Source organism: Gasterosteus aculeatus, chromosome 13 (genome assembly GCF_964276395.1).
Source record: "Gasterosteus aculeatus chromosome 13, fGasAcu3.hap1.1, whole genome shotgun sequence".
NCBI classification, from domain to species: domain Eukaryota; kingdom Metazoa; phylum Chordata; class Actinopteri; order Perciformes; family Gasterosteidae; genus Gasterosteus; species Gasterosteus aculeatus.
Window position 1 is genome coordinate 8164609 of NC_135701.1, and position 24869 is coordinate 8189477.

Sequence of the window (24869 nt, forward strand, 5' to 3'; positions counted from 1 at the left end):
CAGTGGGAACCAAGGACTGAAAGGTCCCCCCCCTTCCTCTCCTCCCTCCTCTATTACCAACCCTCCTCCGTCTTCAATACATTCCTAGAAGAGAGGCCAGTTTTGCCTTTAAGAATTACCTCACCCATTGTTGTTTTCAGGCTTAACCCTGCAACACCGCTAAACAAAGACACAATGAATGACGTCGACCTTAAACTGTAGAGGCAGTGAGAAAACAGCCTTTCTCGATAGAATATACTGCACTTAATAACAATACAACCCCAAACTACTAATTATTACCACCGAAGCTCTTTTCCCCGCTGCATGTTGAGACAAACTATTGGGATACATCCACAAAAATCAATCAACACTTTTAAGAGACTTAGAAAAACATGGAAATGATTCTTAGCAATAATGATATATGTATTAAAACGGCTGTAGATTTCGATTAGCCGAGTATTTCCCCAAAAAATATTTTAAAAGCCTGTCTAAAAAACTTTATTTCACTTTTTGAGCTCATCTCTTGCCGACCTTGGAGAGCCTGAGTGTGAGCGTCTCGACGGAATTTGTAATCATCATCACTTTTGTGGTGAGGACTGTATTTAGAGATTATTTGATTATATAACTATCGAGGGTTCAAACACTTTTTGTTATTTTTCCTGCAATACTATACACCACATGCAAATACGACTACTTTGGATTGATTATTTATTTCATAAACAAGGCTAGCTGTTGCTTTAAGATCAGGCTAATCACAATCACTGGACCAATCTATTAGCGGCGTGATGACACTGATATCTTATCTGGCTGGTTTGGCCAAAATTGCCAAAACGCATTATCTTTGGTATAATGGCCAAATTGCACATCCTAAAATGCCTTTTACCACACAAAATACACACCAGTCATACCCCCTGGTAGAGGAAATGGGCAGGAATAACAAAGACAGGACAGACATTTAGTAAAAGGATTTGAACAACAGCCAGCTAAAAAATATGTTGATCTAACTTTGACTCTTTGTCACGTTCATTTAATGTTGGATCTGTCTTCCAGCGCTTCACTCCTTCCCTCTTTGAATCCTTCTAAAAACGGACGATGCTGTGCATGCAATCACTCCCCTGTTTATACTTACAAGTACGGTACGAGCAAGGATTTTGTATCACAGGAGGGTGCACACGGCCTATCAAAGTCATTCAACAGTCCTCGGACATGACCCCACTGGTCATGCCAAAATAGTGACGCAGTAGTCATGCAACTCTGAAGGTGACTTTCCCTCCTCTTACTCAATGGAATGCACTTTTGGTTAAGCTGTAACACCGGAGGCTCATTGGAAAAGCAGATTGATATCGCTCTCGACACATCACTACTTCTTCTGCATTGCATCCATGAGTGTACGCCCTTGCCCTCCCCCACTCGAAAGATGGTAATGACATGACATGTTCTTACAAATACTGGCTCGCTACGGGGAAGTAGACAGGTGTGTGAAAGAACTACGCATTCACACAAAGAGAGGTGGTGCAAGCCAAGGCACATTCACAGAGACATTCCCACACAAGTGTGAATAATCAACATAAGCCTTGCAGAATTTATGGAGTTATGTTTAAAATATGGCAGATATGCTGTCATGTCATATGTGAATTCGAATCATTTTTTACCAGGGAGCCAGTGCAACTGGGGCAGAGCTCCCTGCATCCATTTTTAATGACTCTGGACCTGTAATGGGCTGCAGCCTTCAGGTGCTTCACAGTGGGGAGCCGGTCCGCTGCTTCTTGACATGAGGACACACAGCTTCGAGCACACCTTTTCCGCTCCAGACGTCCTGATTTTCTACTGCAATGGTGAATGCTTCCCTCCTAGAGGAAGTTCCCCAGCTCTCACCTAATCCCCCCCGCCTGTGTGGTCACGGGATCCCATCGATGATTCACCGCACTGGCAACTTATGCTCTCCTCACCTAAGCTAAGAAACATTTCACACTCCTCCCCTGCTCCCCCGGCAATCGTCAGAGCTGTGTTCTTTTCTTTTTTTTTCAAATAAGTGAGTCACAAACGGATCCACGGATATAGAAGTCCTGTGTGGGTGGTTGGTGCCCCCCGTGCTCAACTGCGGTTATTGCAACTATGAAGCTCATCCAGCCTCCTTTAGAGACTTTGAAAAAGAAAACACCCCCACACTGTCCTCATTTTTACTGCAATATGTTTAATATGAATTGACTGAAATATGTCCAGTTTGGATGTTCTCCATTGTGTGTCGCTGAATGAGTTATTCTTTTACTGGTGGAATCACCAATGCACAGATTGCTTGTAGATGATATTGTAAGCATAATCAATCTTATATCTTATAATATATGATTATGCTTGCAAGATCATTTTGATATAGCTGGTATTGATATTGAGACTGGACTCTCGGGGGTAATTTGCTTTTAATATTTCTGAGCTCCCACTACTTTTTCTACAGTCCCTTGACACCCCAAAACGTGTACACTGTCCGTGCACGCGAAGAGCGTGTAGGTGCACACACCCATGACGTGCACATAAGCCCCTTTGTACCACTGAGATTTGATCAAGACTTAATGTGCGAAACAGAGCATAAATACTGCACACCCAATCTTCACCTATGAACTTAACTTGGAGATGAGTTAAAAGGTAGGAAAGGGTGGAACCTTGGAGGAGGTGTGATGGCATCCTTCCTTGAAGGAAGCATATGGATGCTTGAAGAGAGGAAACCATCTCGCCCCAGAGGCTAAAGCAAAGTACATGGAGAGGAAGTCTAAGTAATTACAGGAATGTTAGAGCTTCATCCTTTAGGTTTGTTATAATAAAGACAATACATTCCTTTATTCCTTTAAACAATCATGTTTGAGAAATATTAAATACCAAGTTCTCTGCGTGATTAGAAAAAGAACAGTCATTAGATTACATTAGTCTGTGGTATTGTTCATCATCCCATATTTCCTGTGGGGCCTGGTTGAATTGAAAAATGCAGTAAAGCATAATGCGCTTTGCTAATGGCTTATATTACAGATGGTTTCTATTCAATTAAAGTGGAAACATTTAGTCAGATTTTGGGAAAAACACTGTGAGGACTAGATACAAGGGAATTATTGATGGTTTTAATTGGTTATCCATGCCCAAAACTAATATTCAGCTTCGTATTAACATAGAGTTACATTGGAAATGTTCTTACTGTATCATAGCATCTAATTGGAAACAAAAAATATTATTTTCTTAAACTTTGATGAATTACACATGTTATTCAAAGGCTGAAGTATAACACTGTTAATTAACATCAGAACTCTGACTTGATTGCACAATGTACAAATCAAACGTAAAATATCTCATGCTTTGCTTGTGTTTTCAGGGTTCCCTCCACATGAATGATTTCCAGTGTAAATTGCCCACAGCTAAATGAAAAGGTGTCCGCTTGGCTGGCGGACAGGCCAGGTGAGTATTTTCCTGCCTCCTGCTTTATCAGAATCCCTGCACTGACACAATAACCGGCACAGATAAGATGTCTCTCCAATTGTTTTATCTATGATGTAATTGTTAAAGCCCAAATAATATCAGCATCCATTGTCAAGGACCCTTTCAATGACTGAGGGCATCGGCCTCTCGATCAGGATGGGGTCATTAGGTGTTTTCTCACGGTTGTGTTATGGCCTTCATATGAAGATCTGTCTGTACTGTGGCCGGGAATCACAGATTCACCTACTTTGCCAGACAGAGAGCACGGGAACAAAGACGAGCATACCGCTGTGCTAAACTAGGATTAGTAGTGATCTTGATAAATTACACGTAGTTGCAACCTGAAAATTACAGATGAAAACCCCTTAAAATGCTTTAATCTTATTTGTACTATAATGTGTTGTTGTGTTTCATCTATTCTATTACGCTATATTACAATGAACGCATTTATTTCTTTGGCTCAAGCCTGTGCGAAATTACCTGTATGTTGCAATGCCCTTGAATATTTCTGCACAATCTGCAATCTCACGGACCGGCAGAGTCTTTGTCTTAGAAAGGGAGGCAAACGTGTTTTTGGCTTCATCCCATCATCCCCAGGGGTCATCTTCACATCAGAGAGGGGCATCCTGAACTCCGGCTGAGGGAAAGCGTAAAGGAAGAGGATGTGAGTGTGTGTGTGAGTGTGTGTGTGTGTGTGTGTTTAGTTCACAGTAATGGGAACAGCTGCAGGCAGGACTTCCTGTTCTGCACCGGAAACAAAATGGCGGAGTGCTGGAGGTCTGGAACAATGCTGTGAAAGTCGGCCACCGCCCAGGTTAGCGAGCGAGGTGCTCGTGAACCAGAGGGCATCGAGGTGAGCGGAGCACGTCCCATTACCGCAGAAGGAACCACATGTTTGAACACTTTTTCTCAAGTGGCCTTTGTGAGGAATTTAAAAGGGGTTAGTGTCACAGGCCATGTTGACTACATTAGATAAATAGAACAATTTAGAGGCCTTTTCAGTTTTTTTGTTTGGTTAAATCCTCATGCAACAGCTTTCTCTTCCTGAGGCGAGATGGATACGGACCACGTGGATGTGTGGTAGGATATGATAGTGCCCACATCCTGCTTGCTGTCTGAAACCGGATGATTGGTTATGAGATTGCATTAAAGCAAGAAAAGGACTTTTCGAGCCGCAGAATAATGAACAAAACAAAATCAAAATTTCCGGGAAAAATTAGGCTCTCCGCCAAAAAAACTTTTGTTGTGAGAAGTGTCACGTTTCAAAACAGATCAGAATAGCAACACGGGTGGAAGTTTACAGCTTTGTATCTGGTTTCAGGATGTCACACAGGCACTATATTTAGTCCGTCACGGATATAATAATCTGCTTTGTACCCGTTTCGGTGTCCTTTGTGGATAAGCAACTGCCTCTCGTATCGGCTACGTTTCTGTGACTGAACAATTGTTCCTTGAAAAACATTAGTAGAGTGTCACATTATAAACAATTGTATTCTTTATTTAGTAGAAAGGAGATGGGGGATAGTGTGTTGTTTTAGGCAATTGGAAATGTACACCAAGTTCCTGCACAGCTATTACGTATAATGACACTGAATGCTGCTCCACCACAGATTTCCATTTCCTTTTTTTCCTTCTCTTATCTGGCCACCTGCGGTCTGCCAATTACGCCCCGAAAATAGAGAGATGATGAAGCCAGACGTAGAAAACTCAGGAGGAGGTCACACATATTGAACATTGAGTCTTACTTCAGCGCCTCCATTCTTGATAGTTATCAATGAGTTGCCTCTTTTAAAAATAATATTGCCCTACTTATTAGTTATTGTTTTTTTAATTGGCTCCTTGTATTCTTTGTTCTCCACAGTCTGAAGAGCTCAGAGAGACTCGCCTGGTACATTCTCACACATTTGGAGGTGTTGTTCTGGGAGTCAATGTTCTGGACGAAAAGTATTAATTTGTCAATTTTTTTCTCGCTGTCGTCCTCTTTGCAGGCTTTTCCATTTTAAAACACAAATTCCTTTGAAAGTAGAGTGGAAGGCAGATATGTTTTGTCATATAAAATTCTGATATCTGCCCTGTATCTGTCACTCCACCGGCAATCTCTGTGAGGGATGTGACAGAAGACGGTCGCCCTCGGCTGAGAGGCACAGGGGATAATGTATTTTAGGTGTAGAAATAGTTTGACACATCTCTGTCCCGTTATCGCACTTCACGGATTGTTTCAGATGTTCACCTGTGAAAACATCGGAGCACTCTTTACATAACTGGCCTCCTTTTCAGGGCAAAAAGATGGTGGTAAAAGTTCTTTTCTTTGTTCGTAGTACTCGTTGAGTACAGTACAAACATAAAACAGCTTTATGTTGAAAGATTTTTTCTTGTAACCTCTTTTTTTTGTGTGTGTTTTTGGTCTAAGACCTCGCTGACCAGCATGAGATAAATTACAGGATGTGCCAAAAAGACAACCAGGAAACTTATAAACAACTGCAAACAGAGAGACATTTGATGAATCTGGCTGATTTTTGTGTCTGCTGCTCGTAGCAGATTCTCTAAAAGCATCCTCCTCTTTGAAAGTTGAATTATTTATGCATGCGGGTAGGAATAGAGGGGAGGGGGTCATCACAAGGTGTTGAAGTAGTGCGTGGTTACGTGCGTGTCCATTCTGTGCACCGATTACCTCACTTTCAGGAGACACGTCGGCAGGCATTGCAATTAGATTCCACAATCCTTCTTTATATGACTCAATAAGGGATGAAACAAAATGTATTTTGCTGCTTGCATCAAAGATAAGAGCCCTTTGATAATAATGAGTTTTATTTCTGGGACCAAATCCTATTCTGTAAATGAACACTTGATTTGGTTGTTTTGACCAAATAACCAATAAAGAACCTGAAGACCAAGTAGATGACCTGGAAGATCCTCAGGAGCTCTGCAGAGCTGAGAGGAACTGCAGCACTGGGTGACCGTATGACTCCATCGTGACGTTTTCTGACTTCCTTTCTTTGTCAATGAGCTTGTCAGTTTGTTTGTTGGTACAACTTCCAGGCTCAGGCCTTTGACCAAACAAGACTGAAATGTCCTTGGAGGATGTGCCTGCACTTTTACATTTTAAACGCTAACGAAATCAGCAAAGACCAACTGTAACAATCAGATGTTTTGTACGACAGTTACCAATATGAATAGTTTAATCTCAACAACTAAAACTGACAATGTGCCTAAACAAGAGATGATTGTCAAATGTTTGCCGTAGCAACTGTTGTATTAAGGCATTTTAGAGCCAATGTGTAGGCGCTGGAGAGCAAAAGCCCTCCTTTGTGCTGAGAGTGTCTCTGGTAGAAATGGGCGTCGGATGTGTGACGTCCAAACTCATGTATTCCTCAAAGAAAGGGAGAATTTCCCAAGTTTTCAGCCTCTACGTCTTCTGTTCTTCTCTCCCCAAACTGTTCCGGTGGTGGAATATGTTACCATGGAGACCGAATCCCTCAACATGGCTCGTCACGAGGAGCCTCTAATGCACGACAACACAGCTGTTTCCTCTATCCTTCACATTTGGCTTGGTGCTCATCACTTTGCATATTCTGAACAACACTTAACTCAAAGGAGCTTCGGGAGCAGAACATCCTGCTGCCTTAACCTGCTTAAGACCTTCACTACTGCTGCTACTATTAAACTACTCTGCAAATTGCCATCGTCGTTAAGTGGCATTGGAATGATGTACATGCTCACAGACTTCTGATGGGAGCTTCTTATGTCGTTGAACTGTCTCTTATTATGTTGCATCTTTTTTTACATGAAATGAGTTATGAGATTTCCTAGAAAAGCACCTTCAGCGTCATCTTCACAAATATGGTCATTTCCTCGGCTGCTGTTAAAAGCAAGTCATTTAAAGAGATGATCTCATGTAAAATGTGTGAGCACATGACATGACGCAGGCGACGGATATATACAGACACCTCCACGAGTAGTGCGTCCGACTAGAGAAGCAGAGGAAATTGCAGTGCCCACTCACTGTTACTCCGCCTCGAAGGCCACTCTCGCTGCTCAGCGTTTCCAACATTGGAGAAGAAACAAGCAGAGCGCCGGTTCAGCTGCCAAGTTTTTTACCACAAGATTTATCCAACATTACCAACCTTTTAAACCGGTTGTGCGTACGGATAAACAGTGTAGTAGGCTAGATTGAAACACATGTAACTGATAGTTATAGTAAAGAAGTACAGGCACCTGCAGTGCATTTATATATTTTATCCATTGGCGTGTCTGTCCATCACTCTTATCAAGTCACACAGTGAAACACGGCCTCAGCTGTGCAGCATGAGGAGCTCAGCGTGCGCTCGCTGCTAATACTCAGAGCCTTGGTTATCGCATGCGCCCAAACTCACCGCCCCGAGCAGCATCCGAGGAGACACGAAGGATCCCCAACAGGCTGTAGAAGCTTGTGTACCAGCTCATAATGGCTGCATTAGATTGGCGGTGGGTGCGCTTTGGCCTGATTTGATAAATAAACTTCTAGCGATGGCACTATTAGGACTTTAGAAAATCACTGCACAGCATTGTTGCCTTTACCTAATCACTTTACAGGCTAGCGAGCAAGTGGACCACATCAATCCGTGTTAGATGTTGGATTCCAACCCACGCGTCCAGTGGAGACTGAACCTGAACGCAGCGCCTTACAAAATTATAAAAGAATATATTGATATCGTACATTGCATATGTCATTGCTTTACCCTTTGTTAGTATATTCTTACATAGAATATTGTGTCTAGACGCCGCATTGCAGCATCTTACCTTAAAGCAGTGCAGCTACCATTCATTTACTTTGTAACATTAATGCCATCTTTATACCAATACTCTAGCGATGGGACTAATAGGACTTTAGAAAATCACAGCACAGTATTGTTGCCTTTACCTAATCACTTTACAGGCTAGCGAGCAAGTGAACCACATCAATCCGTGTTAGATGTTGGATTCCAACCCACGGGTCCAGTGGAGACTGCGACCTGAACGCACAGTTGAATGAAGTGTCCCTAGTTTTATGACCGAAGGATGCTATTATAAGTTCAGCTCAGCCTGGCAGGGAAGTTTCCGGTTGTGTAACCACGCTGAGGCATCTGTGCTTTCAGGCATACTGGGAAACTAGCAATTAAAGTGAGGCCCAATCTGAGCATGCAAGGACTTTGAAGTCTTAACAGTCCGACTTTTCAATTTGATAAATTCCCATCAGTACATAAGTACTGAGCACATTTTCGTTCTCTGTTTAAAGTACTTCAAAATCAATTTAAATCTCCATGAAACACTTTCATGGGGAATTACAATTCTGTAAGATAGAACATTAATAGCATCCATGTACGTACTTTGTGTAATTCTGTAATTAATACACCAGAATAATCTCTTGAGGACCGTGTTAGTGACCTAACAGACCTTTTTAGGATTTTACATAGAAATTTATTTTTTACAAAAAAAATCTCACATTTAAGTTAATTTTGTAGACAAATGTGTGGTACAAGTCATACAGCGCATTTTAATGAATATTCGAGAGCTGTGACAGGAGGCCAATGGCCGGCAATTATTATACTTAAATTAACATCAATCATTGTGAAGACTGATACATGTTGTCATGTTACAGCAACACACATACAGATTTTTGGTGCAATTCACAACCACCACGGCTTTTTGTGCCACTGCCTAATTGAATCGATACATGACATACACATCATAAGTTATGATTCTCTCATGGCTCACAGGGATCTACTTGATATCGTATTCTTAGATTAGGTGACCTGCAACTACTAACCATCCATCCTTCATTTGGGACAGTTTCACTGCAGATCACTTTATGTTAATATACTGTAACTTACTTTATCAAAGATCTGCTGATTTGATAACGTGATGTAGTACATTAATACAAAGACTTTTAATCTAAATGTCCATCCTTTATTCTTGCTTAAAGATACAAATGTATGGATGGATTGAAATTGCTTTGCTAACCGTCTGTATTTGGTTTGTCATCAATTATGTTGACTTAAAATAACTTAACTTAAAACTGGGTCTCCTCTCCCGTCAAATGCTTGTTGTTGGAGCTGATTTTACATTTCAGCTCCCAGTTGTTTACTTGCATCTCTGACCGATACATTAGGTTAAACAGGTCACAGTTTAACCTAAATTGAAATACACGTGTGCAATGTTTTCTCTAGGATTTCATTGAAGTTGTGTAGTTTTACAGAATGTGTTTGTATTACTCATCAATCATCTGAACCTTTAAACAGGCCAAGTTGTTTAGACAGGTCTGTTGACACTGCAGGGCTCGACCCGCAGCGTCTGACTGCTTAGTGACACGCGTGTGCGAATAAATACTTCCCTTGTAAACACACACAAACCTCTCTCGCTGCACATGTCGGTGCATCACACGATTCACCCAAGGACATCAACACAACAGGCAGTTGGTGTTCACACAGGCATTGTTGCAGCCCAACGGAGGCTGGTGTTTGGAGCACAGGGTGAATGGAAAATGCTGAAGCTGAGTCATGAAGAACCCTCAGCTGTCGCACATTGCCACCTGGTGGATTGTATACTTCCAGATGTAAAGTACACGTTTAATCATTTCACAATGTCGACTTGACTACATAATGCTCCAGGAGGAAATGAAGATATGTCGCCTGTGGTTAACCAGGCTTCATTTGATTCCCGTACCAGCATGATTACTTAAAATAATTTAAATCTGAGGTTTAGTTTTACATAATGAAATGTCTGACGCTCTGCGATTGTGTAAACAAAGTGTATATACTCTAATGCAAACAAGTGTACATCAGATTCTAAAGGTTTTAACGTTTTATTAAAAATAATATTAATTTGCTTTATTTTCCATCCAGTCGTATTCTGCAGAAAAGACAATGAATACCTTTATACAGAGAGAGTTTTTCAGCACAGCCATTTGCACTTATTTGTGTGGGGATTCAGGATTAATCATCCTAAAAAAATAACAATACATCATGAACCAAATGTTTTTAGGGCTTGCAGTTCACTAAGTGCAATATTCTGAGGACATACACATTAGAATCAATGAATATGTAGCTGATTGGTCCCTTTAGTCTGAAATTGAATTGATAATTGTGAGGAGGTCACTAGTATTATTATAATGAGTTCTCTCTCTCTCTCTCTCTCCGTCCCTCTAATAGCACATCAGCTGAGTGGGCAGCTGCTGGACAAAAGCAGAACTAGTGTAGGTGTGTTATTCAGCCACATCCGTTTTTCGCTGGAACAATGGAACGTGACCCCGTGTCACCCATCGCTCCACCACACACGTCAGAGGATAACTTCTTGACCTGACAGTTTCACCTATTTGATGAGGACCCACGTCTTTCCGACTACATTGTTCTGTAAAAGTTACTAATGGGTTTTTAAAAAAACATTTTATTTTCATTTAAACCTTTATTTAACATTGAGATGAAACGTCTCTTTTTCGAGGGAGAACTGGCCAGGACAGGCAGCGACATAGAAACGCATAGTTTCAGACAGAAAACACACAATAAGACGAGTTAAAAGAAACTAGAAGTTTAAGAGACATGATGTAACCAGGTTAATAAAAAACAAAACACTGACATTTTTGGGAACCTGCCTCCATTTCCTTAATTTTAGATTGAAAAGCAGTAAGTCGTATCAATTCTTTACGTTTAATATCTTTCTGCAACGTATTCGCCGATGAGGGTGCCGACTACACAAAAGCCCTTTTCCCCATTTCCGTTCTGGCATTTGCGACAAGGAGCACAAAGAAGTCCTGAGAACGCAAAGAGTTTCTGCATGACGACAGACACACAGGTAGCTTGGTGAGCAGACCAAGGACTTGCCTCACAAACGAAGGCCAAAGCCGGCCATCCCACCCGAGAGCACGACTCACAGTGGTGAGTGAGAGGCCACGGTAAGCATGGCAACGACTGCACCTACTTACCGCTTTGAAGAAGAACCACCACTTACGTCGGGATGCTTTTGATGAGTTATCTGAGGTAACAGGTTGACAGACGAGGCCTGCAGGAGGGATGTGCCTCTAAACACTCTGAATTCAGTGACTCATTTGTTTAAAGAGGGATCCAAACAAAGCCCACGTTGCCTTTCCTACGCCTTACGGGGGGATTCTGTTTTCCGACAACACAAAAGTGTTTACGTGGTGCGACAAGTTGAGAGAGAAAAATGATCACATTGAAAAAGGAAATAGGACAATTCTGTAAACAACAAAGGCTCGGACTCTTTGACAAAGTTTAGCACACACCCACAACCCGTGAGTAAGCATGGCAGATGGTTACTGCTCTACATCACAACATAAAGATGACTTACTGCAAGAGGAGCAAACAGATTCTACACCACACGCGATGTTTACGTGTACGAGCAATCGGTGCACGTGCAGAGTTTCCGCAGGCAAGCAAGCAGGTAGACAAGCAGAAATTACATTGTGATTGGATGAGATGAGAATTTTAACAAATAAAACAAAACTTTTAAGACGATGGCCAACCTGTAATGTATGCCTTTGTGAGGTTGTCTTTGGGTGAGAATGTTAAATGTGCAGTTGTGAGTTTTGCTTTGTGATGCCAATGTAAATCCAATCAACACTTCAGTTCATCAAATGTGGCAGCCAATTTATGTTATATGATAAAATACAATGAAGTTTTGCAGTCATCCAGGAGGAAGTAAATATGTTGTGGATCTTACTGGCCTGGATATAGTCACACTTTTAATGGTTTCTTTTGCCCTCTGCTGGCCTGTAGCAGAAATTGTATGAAAATAGAATTGAGTTCAAATATGTTACATTGGAATTTATGAATACTTATGAATATAGTGATATTGATGTATGAAAATTTGAGTAGGAAACAATATTTTACAACTTTTGCAACAATATGGCGTTTGAACAAAACCTGTACCGTGGGTAAATTTGTTAAAGATCTAATTCTCAAAAAAGAAAAGAAAAATGGAGGGAAAAAATAAATATCTAAGACATTTTGACCCAACCTTATAGGGAATTTGTTTATTTTATTAACTATTTTAAAAGACACACCTGCGTTTGTTAGTACTATTAGTATAGTATAACATGAAAACGATGCCACCGTTTTTAAAAATGATCATAAGGAATTTGATTAATAAATCAAACCTTCCTAGTTGTATTAACATCATTGTGGTCCCAATTAAAAGCTCTTATTGTAATGTCATATCACTAATGTCAACGGTGATTATACCGAGCTTTTTAAATGCCAGATCAATCAACAATATTGAGACGTGCAGGAAATCATCTGGGATGTCCAGAGAAAACCCAAGCATTGTTCTGCCGGTAAATTCTTCATTGTGTCGAACGTTCGAACTCTATTGTCAATTCCATTTTTGCATGTGGCTTTCTTATATTTTAACCCTACGCTACCGTATGTAAATGATGGTTGTAAATGATTGCTGCTGTACTGATCGGTGGTCAGTTTGAACGGCGTCACGACTACAACGGCCACCTGGACCTCTGATTGGCTGAGAGCGCTGATCCGGGTACTGCGCTCGAACGAGCCCATTAGCTAAAGGTACCAATATGGCGGAGGTAAGGGGGAAAACAGGAGAGAAGCGGTCGATCTTAAATCGATATTTCTAAGTCTTGTGTGTTGTATTTTTCATTTCTATGCTATCGATTGAAGACATAATAGTTTTTTCCTTCTGTGTGGCGTGTTTCGTGTCATAATTGTCATTTTTAATCCTCTATAAAATGCTTGAATGTCTGTACTGATCCTTCACTACAAGGCCGCTGCGCCGCGCTCGCTCAGCTGCTTTAGTGTAGCGGTTGTGTAAATTGATACGTAAATTTTACGTTAGCTTGCTAGTTAAAGGAAATAACATATTGTACTGTGCTTGTTGTGAATGGGATTGTATATTTTCTCGTCGGGCTGAATTAGCGGAAGAAATACTGTAAATATGTTCTTACTTTGTAGATTGCAGTTCAAAGCAAATCAAATTAGTGTTTACATTTTTTTCCGATGCATAACGTTAACGGTAATCTTTAGCTTGCTGCTAGCAAACTGTAAATTTAGCAGACACCGCGTAATTCGTACTGTACCCCTCAATATATCGCTTTATTTGTCTTACTCCGACCGCCTCTGACCATAGGCGTCATTTTTATGTGTGGATGCTAAGATACGTTTCGCTCACGTTTGTCCATAGTGTTAAGCGTTCATCCACGGCTAACATTTTACTAGCCACCTATTTTAGGTTACCTTAACATTAGCGGTAACTACTGTCGGTAGTAGTTATATAAAATATGAAGGTTCTATTCGCATCCTACCTGGTTTGTGGTTAAAGGAGGTGGCATCATAGTTGAACCCATGTGTCATGTGTTTCTCCCATTAAGTTATGTTCTGGTTTTATTCTTTTGCAGGCTTCCCTAGGGAGTTCAAGTCCAGGTAAGAACGTGATTGCTATACACAGTTTTTGATGCACCTAATTAAATGTATTTTAATGGCACATATTTGAATAAATTCAACATTGAATTGAATTACATTGGTCAGTTTTTTTGAGGGATAAGTATATTATAAATGAAATAAACTCATTGCAATATATTAATATAGCATAGTCGCCTGTGCAGTATTAAAATAAAGCTAATTTGTGCTGATATTTGAAATAATATTTAAGATTCTCTTTCTTTCTCAGTTGGCTCTTTATCGTCGGAGGACCATGACTTTGACCCAACAGCAGAGATGTTAGTTCATGAGTACGATGACGAGAGGACTCTTGAAGAGGAAGAGTCTCAGGAGGGAGGCAGGAATTTCACCTCGGAGATTGCAGATCTCGAAAAGGTAAATTTATATGTGTACTAAATTCTCTGAAACAGGATTGACTTATTCTAATTTAACAAACTGGCTGATTTGGAAATCAAAGGGAAACACTGAAGTTCAACAAATTTGATTAATTGCATTTTATTAAGTGCATTCATAGACTTTATCCGGGTGAAAGTGAATGAGTTTATGAATACTAAATTCAACAAATTATCTTTTAAACCCCCATCGGCTGTTTCTGTAGAACCAAAAAACAAAATTACAGATTGAGTATAATGCTTTAGGTTTTTCAAGTCAAATGTAATTTGAATTGTACTCAGAAAAAATGCAGTGTTTTCCAAAAAAAAAAATCCTCTTTTTCTCTAACAGGAGGGTAACATGCCTTTGGAGGAACTTTTTGCCATCTATCGCTACGAGGCCTCAGCAGGCTCCAGTATAGACAGCTCATCGGGAGACCTGACTGATGAGCTGCCTGACATGACTCTGGACAAGGTGAATAACGGCTGTTATGTGGAGAATACATGTAGTTTGGGGAGACGTTCTTTGATAATGACCATATCTTCAAAATGTAATTCTTAAAGTATCCTGTTGGTCTACCCCAATGTGCAACCAGTATTATTGCTTTCTTTTTAGGAGGAAATAGCGAAGGACCTGTTGTCTGGGGACTACGAGGAGGAGACTCAGTCCTCAGCTGATGACTTGACCCCGTCAGTCACTTCCCACGAGGCTACCGATTTCTTCCCAAGAACACTTCGATGTAAGTGTCCCGTGCCAGACTTTTCTTCTTATGTCTGTAGCTTTACGTGCCATGCAATAATTTGAAAAAAAGGGTACCACTTTGAAGATAACTGGATTACAACAATGATCTTCTTTGTTGATTGTGTGGATCAAGTTTAATAAAACACTGAAGGAGGGTACAGTGTGCAGAGAACCACATTAGGTTAATTGTACAACTCATTGTTTTGTTTTTTGTTGTCGAGTAACAGTGTCCCTGCGGATCGTTCGTCACATCCTAAATCTAGTTTTTGATATTCAATATCTTAAAACTTGTAGGAGGGGAGGCATTTCATTTTCCCAAAGGCACTAGGAGCCTTTTATCTGGTGGGCGCTCATTGCCTTCCTGTGTCGGGGGGCGTCGGGGCTGAAAAGTGTGTTTCAACCAGTCTTATACTGATTTTGAATTTGAGCAGAGTTTAGTTCTATTGCATATTTATATGTTGTTTATCATTTCATCAGCAAACGCCATCTCTGATGGCGATAAAGAGTCAGAGTGCGATGAAGATGGCCCAAGCCCAGAAGACTCCAGAAAGGTGAATAGCACATTTTAGAACACATTAAAAGAGCACTAAATGTTGTAATATTAATCACCTCTTGTTTACCAAATTGCTCTGTATCGTCTATTTATTTTTATCATAGGAAATCATGGTGGGGTTGCAGTATCAAGCAGAGGTTCCTTCTGGTCTGTGTCACTACAAAGAGGAGGAGAAAGGTGACTACTGCCTTCTATGGCTTTGTGACGTCTTCTTTAATGGGATTGCTTACTGTCCATATATTAAAGGCCCGATAAGATCCCACGGTTTCACCCATGCCACTTTTTTCAGACCAAGTACAACTAAGGGTAACTTCTCTTTGTGGTTATGGTTTGATGTAATGGTGTAATCATGTAAGAAGAGTTTGACTAAACAATGTTGCACCCAACGCTGTTACTGGTATTTGTGCATTCCTAGAACACACCCATGGGAATTAATCCTATTTTCTCTTACTTTGTTTTGCAGTTTATGAGGATGAAGACGAGTTATTATGGAGCCCAAGTAAACTCCCAGAAAGCAAGGTTAGGACGTTCCTGTCTGATGTGTTATCACGGACAACAAACGAAAAGACCGGATCTGACAAACCGTGGATGCACGTTCGAGATGATGAGCAGGTTAGTCTTTTTATCGACTTTATTCATCACACTTGGGGTGTCGCAATTCTCCAAATCCAGAATTAAATTTTACTTGGTGTTTTAAATTGAATTCACATGTTCATATTGTTTTGTTAATCTATCAAGTCTTCATTAGAAAATATTGTTACATGGTAAAAATGTGATGTAACTTACGTATTCTTATTAACAGTATCTCACTAAACACCACCCATCCAAATAAATGAGGGAAAACAACATAACTTGAAACCTGAATATGAAACTGGTCTGTTTCATTTCACTGTTTTTGAAACTGTCAGCTGTAGTGACCAAATTCAAAACGGCCTACAAACTAGATTTTCTGTCAGCTACTCGTTTGTTGCAGAGTTTCCCGGTTCTGTTGTTCCTCATTCAGCTCCGAGTCGCGTGCGTGCGTGCGTGCGTGTGTTATTTGAATCTGTGGCTCCCCTCTCATATACTCGAGCTATTCTCATGTGAATTCTTCTGACTAATTGTCCTAAGATGCATGAGATTCACTGATCCACTCTTTCCGTGTAGGCTTTATGCGAGCTTGTCAGGTGCAACTACAACATCCGTGAAGCACTAGAAAGGCACTGCATCCGTGTAAAGTCTTCAAAAGGTAAGCACAAGAAATTACCATGAAATTCATATTTTGATGGTAATTTGTTTTATTCTGGGTTCTTTACACGTTCTATATATTTATTCATTGTGGTTGTCACATAACTTTGCATTCAAATAGGTATTTCTGTCAGACTTTGCTATCTCCATCTATTTGCTGAGTATTTCAATAGCCCACTATTTTCTACTAGGTTTACTTATTTTAAAAGCCTTACCTGAAGACTTTCTTTGCTCACCAAATCTCAGAAATCTGTTTAAACAGCCGTCTCTCGTACACATTTACATTACACAATGTTAAAGGATATTCGTTTTTTGTCCCTTTTTTATCTTTGCCATATCTAAGGCTTTTGTGAGTGCTGTCATGTTGTGATTGACTTTTGACCAGGACAAAGGATTTAGATTTATGAACTTTACCTCATGTTAATGTTTGGTGGAGTAAATGTGTGAAATACGGTTCAGTGTTTAAAGTTGCTGTGGTTGGTCTACCCTTTCATTTACGCATGAATTGCATCGTTGTGCAGCATGAATATATTAATGTTTCTAATTTTATTTCAGAAACGTCACCGCCGTGGTCAGAAGAGGAATGCAAGAACTTTGAGCACGCACTACAAATGTACGACAAGAATTTTCACCTCATACAGAAACACAAAGTGAGTCTTATTTCATGATTTTGAGACAAGATGGTTTACACATAATGCAAATGTGCAACTAATTTATGGCATTCTCCCCCCACTATAGGTCACAACACGAACAGTAGCTGAATGTGTGGCATTTTACTACATGTGGAAGAAGTCTGAGCGCTTTGACATCTTTGTGCAGCAGAATCGATTTGGGAAGAAAAAGTACAGCAGCTATCCTGGTGTAACGTAAGAATCAACGGCCCGTTTTCCTTTTTGGGGTTTTTGCTCATGGCTAACTCAGTGAACTCACAATTAACCATGATTATTTTGTATGCAGCGACCTGATGGACAGGCTGGTGGATGAAGCCGAGGGACTGGCGGTGGATAGTTCCTCCTCCGTGTGTTCAGGAGCAGGCGGAGGAGGAAGACTGGAGAGCACCACGGAGCAGCAGCTCAGCCTGCTCAACTCCATCACTGCCAGCGACCTCACAGGTCAGTAATGGCGCTTGGCTCTGCACTTTGTTATGACAAACTCTTGTCACATTTGAAGTCACAAAAATAAATGTATGTTGGCAAATAACCATCTGCAGTAAAACGTTCTTGCCCACTCTGAAGGTTGAACTGTGATTAGTGGGTCTGTTTCAGTACCACATATTGCTATATGTAGCATAGCATGTGAATAAAAAGGTACACTAACTTTTTGCCTTGTATCACGTTTTGATGTCATACTATCACATTATTTAATTTTCTTTTCATGGCACGTTACAGTATGACATTTTATGGTTACCAGAGGTTCTCAATACCACAATCTGAAATGGGTGTCCTGTCTCTGCAGCTTTGAGTAACACTGTAGCCACAGTGTGCAACCCCGCAGAGGTCGGCTGCATGGACTCCTACAGTTTTCCGCCGCTGGAGAGCCTCCACCGCGGGTCCCTGAACCACGACGAATCCCTCGGTTACCCTTCTAACGGCGCTGACCCCGGCTGCCTCAACATGCTCGACGCCGGCTTCTACCACTCCGATCTCGGCCAGCTCGGAGGGGTGTGCGTCAACAAGGACTGCGAGCGGCCCTCCAAGAGACTCAAGATGGCCCTGCCCGACGCCTTCATCAACGACGTGTCCGTGGGCAACCTGGGAGTGGACTTTGAAGCGCGACGGACAACGACGCATCACCACCGGATCACTGGCGCCAAAATGGCAGTGTCTGTCACGGACTTTGGGAGTTTGGCTGGCGGCGGCGAGCCCAACGGGTTCCTGGGAGCACACGCACGGCACCACACACAGCACACTGCAGCACTTCAGTCAGAGTGACCTTCCTCGTCTTCACCCCGTGCTCTTCCCTTTGGAACTCTTTACCCCAGTTGTACAAAAGACTGACCTCACTGGAGAATCCAATTTGTTAGAAAAATATTATATATATATATATATATGTGTATATATTACTTTTTTGTTTTCATTTTTTGTGTAATATGACATCAGTGATGTCTATCATATAGAACTAAAAATCTTGATTTCTCAAGAGTTTATAGCCATTTATTTTATTCTCGTTTTGCGCTCTTGAGATGTGACGTCCATGTGCGGAGCAGGAGGAGAGTCGTGTATCTTACTTCCTCACGTCTTCAGAGCTGCAGTGTGTTATCCTGCCATTTCTTTCAGCTGCCAAAACCGGCTGCGTCTTCTGCCTCTATTCTCAGTATTTAGTTGCTTGTCTTTGTTGGTTGAAGTGGTACTTTTTTAAACTGAAGAGTTTGGTTTACAGGTACTTTTTAGTAGCCAGGCTGGTGTGAATGCTTATTAGTCCCCAAATAAGCGTTGCTAGATATTGTATGAAGAGCAACACTAGCATGGAGATTAGCTAGCAGTGTGGTTAAGGTCAGCAGCTCAGGCTTTCCAGTCTAGTTTATTTCTCCTGTGGAAGTGTCCAGTTAACCTGTTCATTTACTTTCTAAACTGTTCAGCTGAACTGAAACGTTTGATTTTGTTTTTGTTGAATCCCATTTAGAAAAACTTAAGTCCCCAAATCATTTTTCTTTTAAAACGTTAAACGACTAATGAAGAAAACCTGTGCAGAGTAACATCAGCTGTGTTTATTGGGTTGGATACAGTTATTTTGAAAAGTAAATCTGGACTCTTCCTAAAAAGATAATTGGTCTTAAAAACTAACCATAAAAGCAATATTATCGGTTAATTACTTAGACAGCTGCTGTAAAGTGTGTATTTATTACCTATACTTAAGTTTAATCCATTCCATCATGCTACACTAATGCAAGTTTAATTGAATGTGTCCTTTTTTCCAGCAAACATAATGTCCGAATATGCTCTTAAATCAAGTAATGCCATTTTCCAGCCACTTAGCAAGCTGCTAGCAGTATTAACTCTTTATTTAAAGCCACTTAGTTTTTTTTATTATTCAATCTCTGCCTAATCTGTACTGACTAGAGAACGCCTTGTGTAATCTAGTCAACGGTTTCTTGCAGTCCAGTAGCAGAAATGGAGCTGTTGTCTCATGACTGTCCAGAATTGTGAATTTTTAAATGTTTTTTGCGGGTCCTCTCTGGTCGATTGGATGCAGTAGTAGTGTTTACTTAATTTATCTATGCATTGTGCTATGACTAATTAGTTTGTTTCAGGGGTACATCATGTTTGTCATGTCCTTCCATGTAGTAATTCACCGTTCAGTGTGTACAGACAGGATTCATGCTTCTAAACCGTCAGAGAGGATATTCACGGCATTTCATGTAAATATTTAGCAAATAGCCTTTAAAAGTCTATTAACTGACCTCTTACACTTGTGAATCTATGTGCATAGAAAGGTTTTAATTTGATTCCTTGACAAAAGGCAATAATTTGTAGATATGTACAGCTCTTTTGGGTTTAGCATTTTGCCAGTTGGTGTGTGAATATACTTTCTCTCTTTGGGAAGGCCTGATCCCCCCCGGACCCGGCTGTACCCGCGCATGCCAGCTGTGTCTGTTTTCCCATTGTACCACTGAAAATGGCTTTACCTGAAGACCTATTGATATTACCTATTATGTTGCAATTTTGCCTTCAAAACTTGCAGCCACGTGTAAAAGACGCTCCTCGCTTTTTTTTTTTCTTCCATATCTATCTTTGTCTTGATGGTAAAGGGATGGCTGCTGTTCTAAGTATGTGGAGCGTTCGTTTCTCTTTTAATGCAATGTGCATAATGCAGTAGGTCCTCAAAGCTCTTCTAGCTTTAGCAGTGCAGTGATATTTATTTCACCTGTGGTTTGTACAAAGACTCAGAAAAACTGTCAGAATGTAAAGGCCATTAAGTAGTAGAAGTAGGTTTTCACCTCCCTGTGAACTCTCGAAAAATGTGATATTTTATTGATATCTCCGGTATGAGACGTGTGTGCAAGACAGCACTAAACAAATTAATTTTGTATTGTGTTTGGAAGTTTAAAAAGGAATAACAAGTATAGCAGTTGTAGTTTTGAAAAATAACTCAAGTCCTCTGATGAAAACAAACTCCTTTTGTGAATATAAAAACTACAGAACCTAACAATGTATATCCAGAAATATAGACAATCAAAACTTCAATATGAGAAATGTTCAAGAAGCTATCTTTATTGTTTATAAGAATTGTACATAAACATTGAGTTTTCTTTCTCGTTTGGTTAAACATTATTTTGTATTTCTGTTGTACTTTAATACCTTGTGTACAGATCCAGAAATAAAGCTCTGGAAAAGGTGCAGAAATGTTTGTTTTGTGTTTATCGTCTCAAAGACGTTGGAAGGCTAAAAAAAAAGGCATACAATAGTCAAGGATGCCATGGATTTATTCTATGATGAAGCTTAATGAAACATTTCACAGGATAGCATGCCTTGAAAAGTAATAAAAGTAACACAAACCATGAGAAAAGCCATAGCAAAGCTCATTAAAGAAATCAGAACAGCATGAATATTGATATAGGTCTAGCTTAGCGTGAAAAAAAGTGTCATGAAAAGGTAAAATTCTTTCCGGTGTAGAATCATTAAACATTTGTTTAATGACACTTTCAAGCGAGAGAGAGGACGGAATATCTGTCGTCTACGTAATACTGACCGAGCTGAAACATTGTGTTTACATGATGGAATAATTGGAATCTTTGCTTAGTCGGACTATGCTCTTTCGGGGAAAGTGCTAGTATCCCAATATATATAATATTTAGTTAACTGACAAATAGTTTTGTATGTAATAATTCTCTTTTTATAACACTTGGAAGACAACTGGAGTCCACGGATTAAAAAAAACAAAAAAAACATGTGTAATATAATGTGAAAACACATTTTAGTAATAGAGTAAAAGATTTCACAATGAGAATTGACTAAAAAGGTTTTTCTTCTATACTTTACTCTAAACATTAGATATTTTGTGTCCCTAAATACAGAAATGTCTCCCTGAGAGATGTTCACAAATGGCTGTATGTTCTTTATCATCACAAAATCAGATTGCTTTAGTATTCAGTTAACAGCGCAAAAAAGACGCAACTAAAACCAAAACCGACCATTTCATTATTGATGCGATTTAATTTAGAGACTTTCCATTAAAACAGTTGGATTCAAATTGTCAATGGACCAGTTGCATAGTGGATAATCAATGCATTGTTGTGTGACAATTACTATAATAAACAATTGTCAGGAAATCCTACAGAAATGTAGGGAAAAACAAGGAAAAGGGGCCGAGGTTATTTTGTCACCTGATGTTTCTGAGGGAAGAGTCAGCTGTCAAACTCAACTTTACAGGACCAAAAGGAGAAAAGGTAAAGAAACTCAAGTCATCTCCAACTCGCTAACTTTGAAGAGCCAAATGTGTAAACGGCATCGCGTTGATAACGACAGCCGAAACGGAGCGAGGGAATATAAAATAACTATGGTCTTCTGAGAGGAACAGGCAGAGTGAGAAAGTCCTCCGCCAAAGTCACCTCGATACCGCTGTCCCGTAGCGCTTCTTCCGCCTGCCTCTTGAGCTGCGACACGTCGTCCTCGTCGCCTTCCCTCTGCAGCGAGCCGGGTTTGTACCTCTGGCTGAAGTGGTGCAGCACCAGCCGCCGGGCGCGGCAGGCCCGAGCCACCGCCGCCGCCATCACCGGGGTGCTGTGTCCGTGGTCCACCGCCTTCTCGCGCTGCTCCTCCCCGAGCGTGGCCTCGTGGACCAGAAGGTCTGCCTCGCTGCACAGCCTCAGTGCTCCGTCCCCGACGGCGCCGCTGCAGTCCCCAAAGACGCAGACTTTCCGACCGGGAACGGCTTCTTCCAGCGCCTCGCCGGACAGAAGGACGCGCCCGCTCGCCAGAGTTACAGGCTGGCCGGCTTTCAGCCGCCCATAGAGCGGCCCGGGTTTCAGGCCTGGTGGGGGGGACACACAAAATTAGATGGTTGACAATCATCCACAAGTGCCATTTGGATCACAGAAGCCAATAAGAAACTTTACTACTGATTAACCACGGAATCATTCAAATATGCAACGGTTACCGGATGGGTGTTGGGTGTAGATTCACACTGTTCAGGTAAATACAAGAGTAACAAAGATATCTACCTAGCTCCTTCAAGAGCTCAGTCCTCAGCCTCCCGGGTCGATCACGCTCCTGAACACAGAACCCGAAGGAAGGGATGCGGTGAAACAACCTGAAGGCCTTGACCGAAAACTTGTTGTCTTCAAAGAGGAGGTAACTGTCGCTGGAAACATCCAGGAAGATGGTCCTGCCCGGCTGCTCCTGTGGGTGCAGAGGGCCACACTCCGCTGTCATCTGAAGAGACACAACACAGAGCACTAAGGATGACTGAAGAATGATATTTCACATACACATATTAACATATATACATATGAAACGTTGAGGCATTTACAAGCTAAATGTTTTGGTCCTCCTGCTAGTAGGTTATGATTCAGCCCCAACACTCATCAGCAACGTCTACAAGCATATTAAGCAGTTTTTTTCAGAGAATAATTCCCAATAAATCTACAGAAAGTCACCTGCCCGAGTGTAATTTACTGCCACGCAGTAATAACAGGAAAATCGGTCACTTACCTCGGCGCTGAGTTGTCCCTCCTCTGGACTCTGGTCCGGTGTCGGCTCCAACTCGTGCACTAAAACAATGCAGATTACCTAAACATTACGTAAACATTTAGTACGATAAACATATCTAGTAAATTCAGTTGGATCAAAAGATATGCAGTAAAGTAGGGTGGATCAATAGTTATCTGCAAAGTTCAGTAAACAGAGGGTTGGAAATGTGAAAAAAAAAAAAAGTGAAAAGTTGAAGTGGGACTTAGTGCGGCCGGAGTTCCTTTGAGCAGCGTACACTCAACCTGCAGTGTAGGTTTGCTCTGCTGCAAAAACTATGATATTCATTTTTACTTACATTAAAAGTTTTATATATAGTCATTTTGAAATTGAATGACTTATGCAGAGATTACAAAAGTCCTGTGACACCTCCAGTTGCAGTTAAACTCACAAATGCAAAGTTTTTTTTTTTTACATTGGGTGATGTTTTTAGTACCCCAGACAATGTTAAAACTGCAGTATGTGTACACGTCAGAAGTACGACGTGCCTGCGTAAGGTACGACGTGCCTGCGTAAGGGAAGAGCAGCTGCGACCCCGTGAGGCCGAGCGTCACCCTCAGGAAGTGGCGGAGGCCCCGCGGCCCGTAGATGTGCACGCAGCTCAGGTGCTGCTGCTCCGGGTTGGTGTTGAGGCTCACGGTGCAAAGGAGACCAGGGAGACCAAACAGGTGATCTCCGTGCAGGTGGGAGATGAAAACCTTGGTGATCCGACCTGGGAAGAAAACACAACACTCCATTACACACAGCTGGATTGGAGCTTGAAATGAAGACTGTCAACATCTTCCAGGCTCCGGCAGAGAATAAGACATCAAATCAGAAGCTATGTTCGCCTGGGATAAAAAGGTGTCAGGGGGGGCAAAAGTAAGTATAACTGGATAGAATCTGGAAAAACTAGAATATTGTATTGTATCGCTTGCAAAGGTTCCCTTAAGGTCACACACAAGCCTCTAAGAGGGTGGCGTTGAAATGCTATTTACAATTAAATAAAACCTTTTCAGGAGCTCGTTTTGGATTCACCGACACGTTTAAAAAAAAAAAGAGACCCACCGGCTCTGAGCGGGCTCTTCATCAGCTGCGTCTGGGTTCCCTCCCCGCAGTCGAACAGCCAGCACTCCCCCTCGGTCCGCAGCACCAGCGCCGACGCCCCGCGGTGCGGAGACGGGTAGGCCGAGCCGGTCCCGAGGAAGGTCACGTCCATAGTCATCCTCCCGAGGACGAGACGACGGGGGAATTCGGGGGGAACCGGTGTGCAGGTGGTGCTGCTGCTGCTGCAGCGGAGGAGCGCAATGTAAACAGTCGCACTGTGATGACGCGAGGATGAGCGACGGTGCGGCGTTTACGCAGAGTTAGATTTTCGAGAACTCGATACATGTGTGTTAAACTGTAGCGTGGCAGAGAACATGCTGTTTTTGTAAACAAATATAA

At 41.4% G+C, this 24869-nt stretch overlaps 2 protein-coding genes and 1 long non-coding RNA gene across 3 annotated transcripts; 2 read left to right on the forward strand and 1 right to left on the reverse strand.

The window, feature by feature from the left end:
- The first annotated feature begins 3334 nt into the window (after nt 1-3334).
- Nucleotides 3335-5799, forward strand: LOC144386316 (uncharacterized). Its single transcript, XR_013452017.1, has 2 exons — nt 3335-4291; nt 5300-5799. It is a non-coding gene; the product is annotated as an uncharacterized LOC144386316 (long non-coding RNA).
- A 7129-nt stretch (nt 5800-12928) lies between these two features.
- Nucleotides 12929-21095, forward strand: mier3b (mesoderm induction early response 1, family member 3 b). Its single transcript, XM_040195081.2, has 13 exons — nt 12929-12994; nt 13823-13847; nt 14095-14240; nt 14589-14711; nt 14853-14976; nt 15456-15529; nt 15636-15708; nt 15995-16143; nt 16678-16759; nt 17314-17408; nt 17497-17624; nt 17716-17870; nt 18214-21095. Exons 1-13 carry the CDS (start codon nt 12986-12988, stop codon nt 18687-18689), a joined length of 1659 nt encoding a protein of 552 aa, XP_040051015.1. The 5' UTR covers nt 12929-12985; the 3' UTR covers nt 18690-21095.
- Nucleotides 21096-21163: 68 nt separating this feature from the next.
- On the reverse strand, nt 21164-24816 carry elac1 (elaC ribonuclease Z 1). Its single transcript, XM_040195083.2, has 5 exons — nt 24492-24816; nt 23953-24156; nt 23409-23467; nt 22919-23129; nt 21164-22728 (listed from the first exon to the last, which is right to left on the reverse strand). Exons 1-5 carry the CDS (start codon nt 24646-24648, stop codon nt 22253-22255), a joined length of 1107 nt encoding a protein of 368 aa, XP_040051017.2. The 5' UTR covers nt 24649-24816; the 3' UTR covers nt 21164-22252.
- Between the last annotated feature and the right edge of the window lie 53 nt (nt 24817-24869).

Bases quoted from the DNA above. Each gene is read 5' to 3' on its own strand.
- mier3b (XM_040195081.2), top strand. The intron at 14,241-14,588 runs GTAAATTTATAT...TTTCTCTAACAG, and splicing joins AGATTGCAGATCTCGAAAAG to GAGGGTAACATGCCTTTGGA. The intron at 17,871-18,213 runs GTCAGTAATGGC...CTGTCTCTGCAG, and splicing joins CACTGCCAGCGACCTCACAG to CTTTGAGTAACACTGTAGCC.
- elac1 (XM_040195083.2), bottom strand. From the start codon at position 24,648: ATGACTATGGACGTGACCTTCCTCGGGACCGGCTCGGCCTACCCGTCT. The intron at 24,157-24,491 runs GTGGGTCTCTTT...TTTTCTTCCCAG, and splicing joins GAAGAGCCCGCTCAGAGCCG to GTCGGATCACCAAGGTTTTC. The intron at 23,468-23,952 runs GCACGTCGTACC...GCATTGTTTTAG, and splicing joins GCTGCTCTTCCCTTACGCAG to TGCACGAGTTGGAGCCGACA.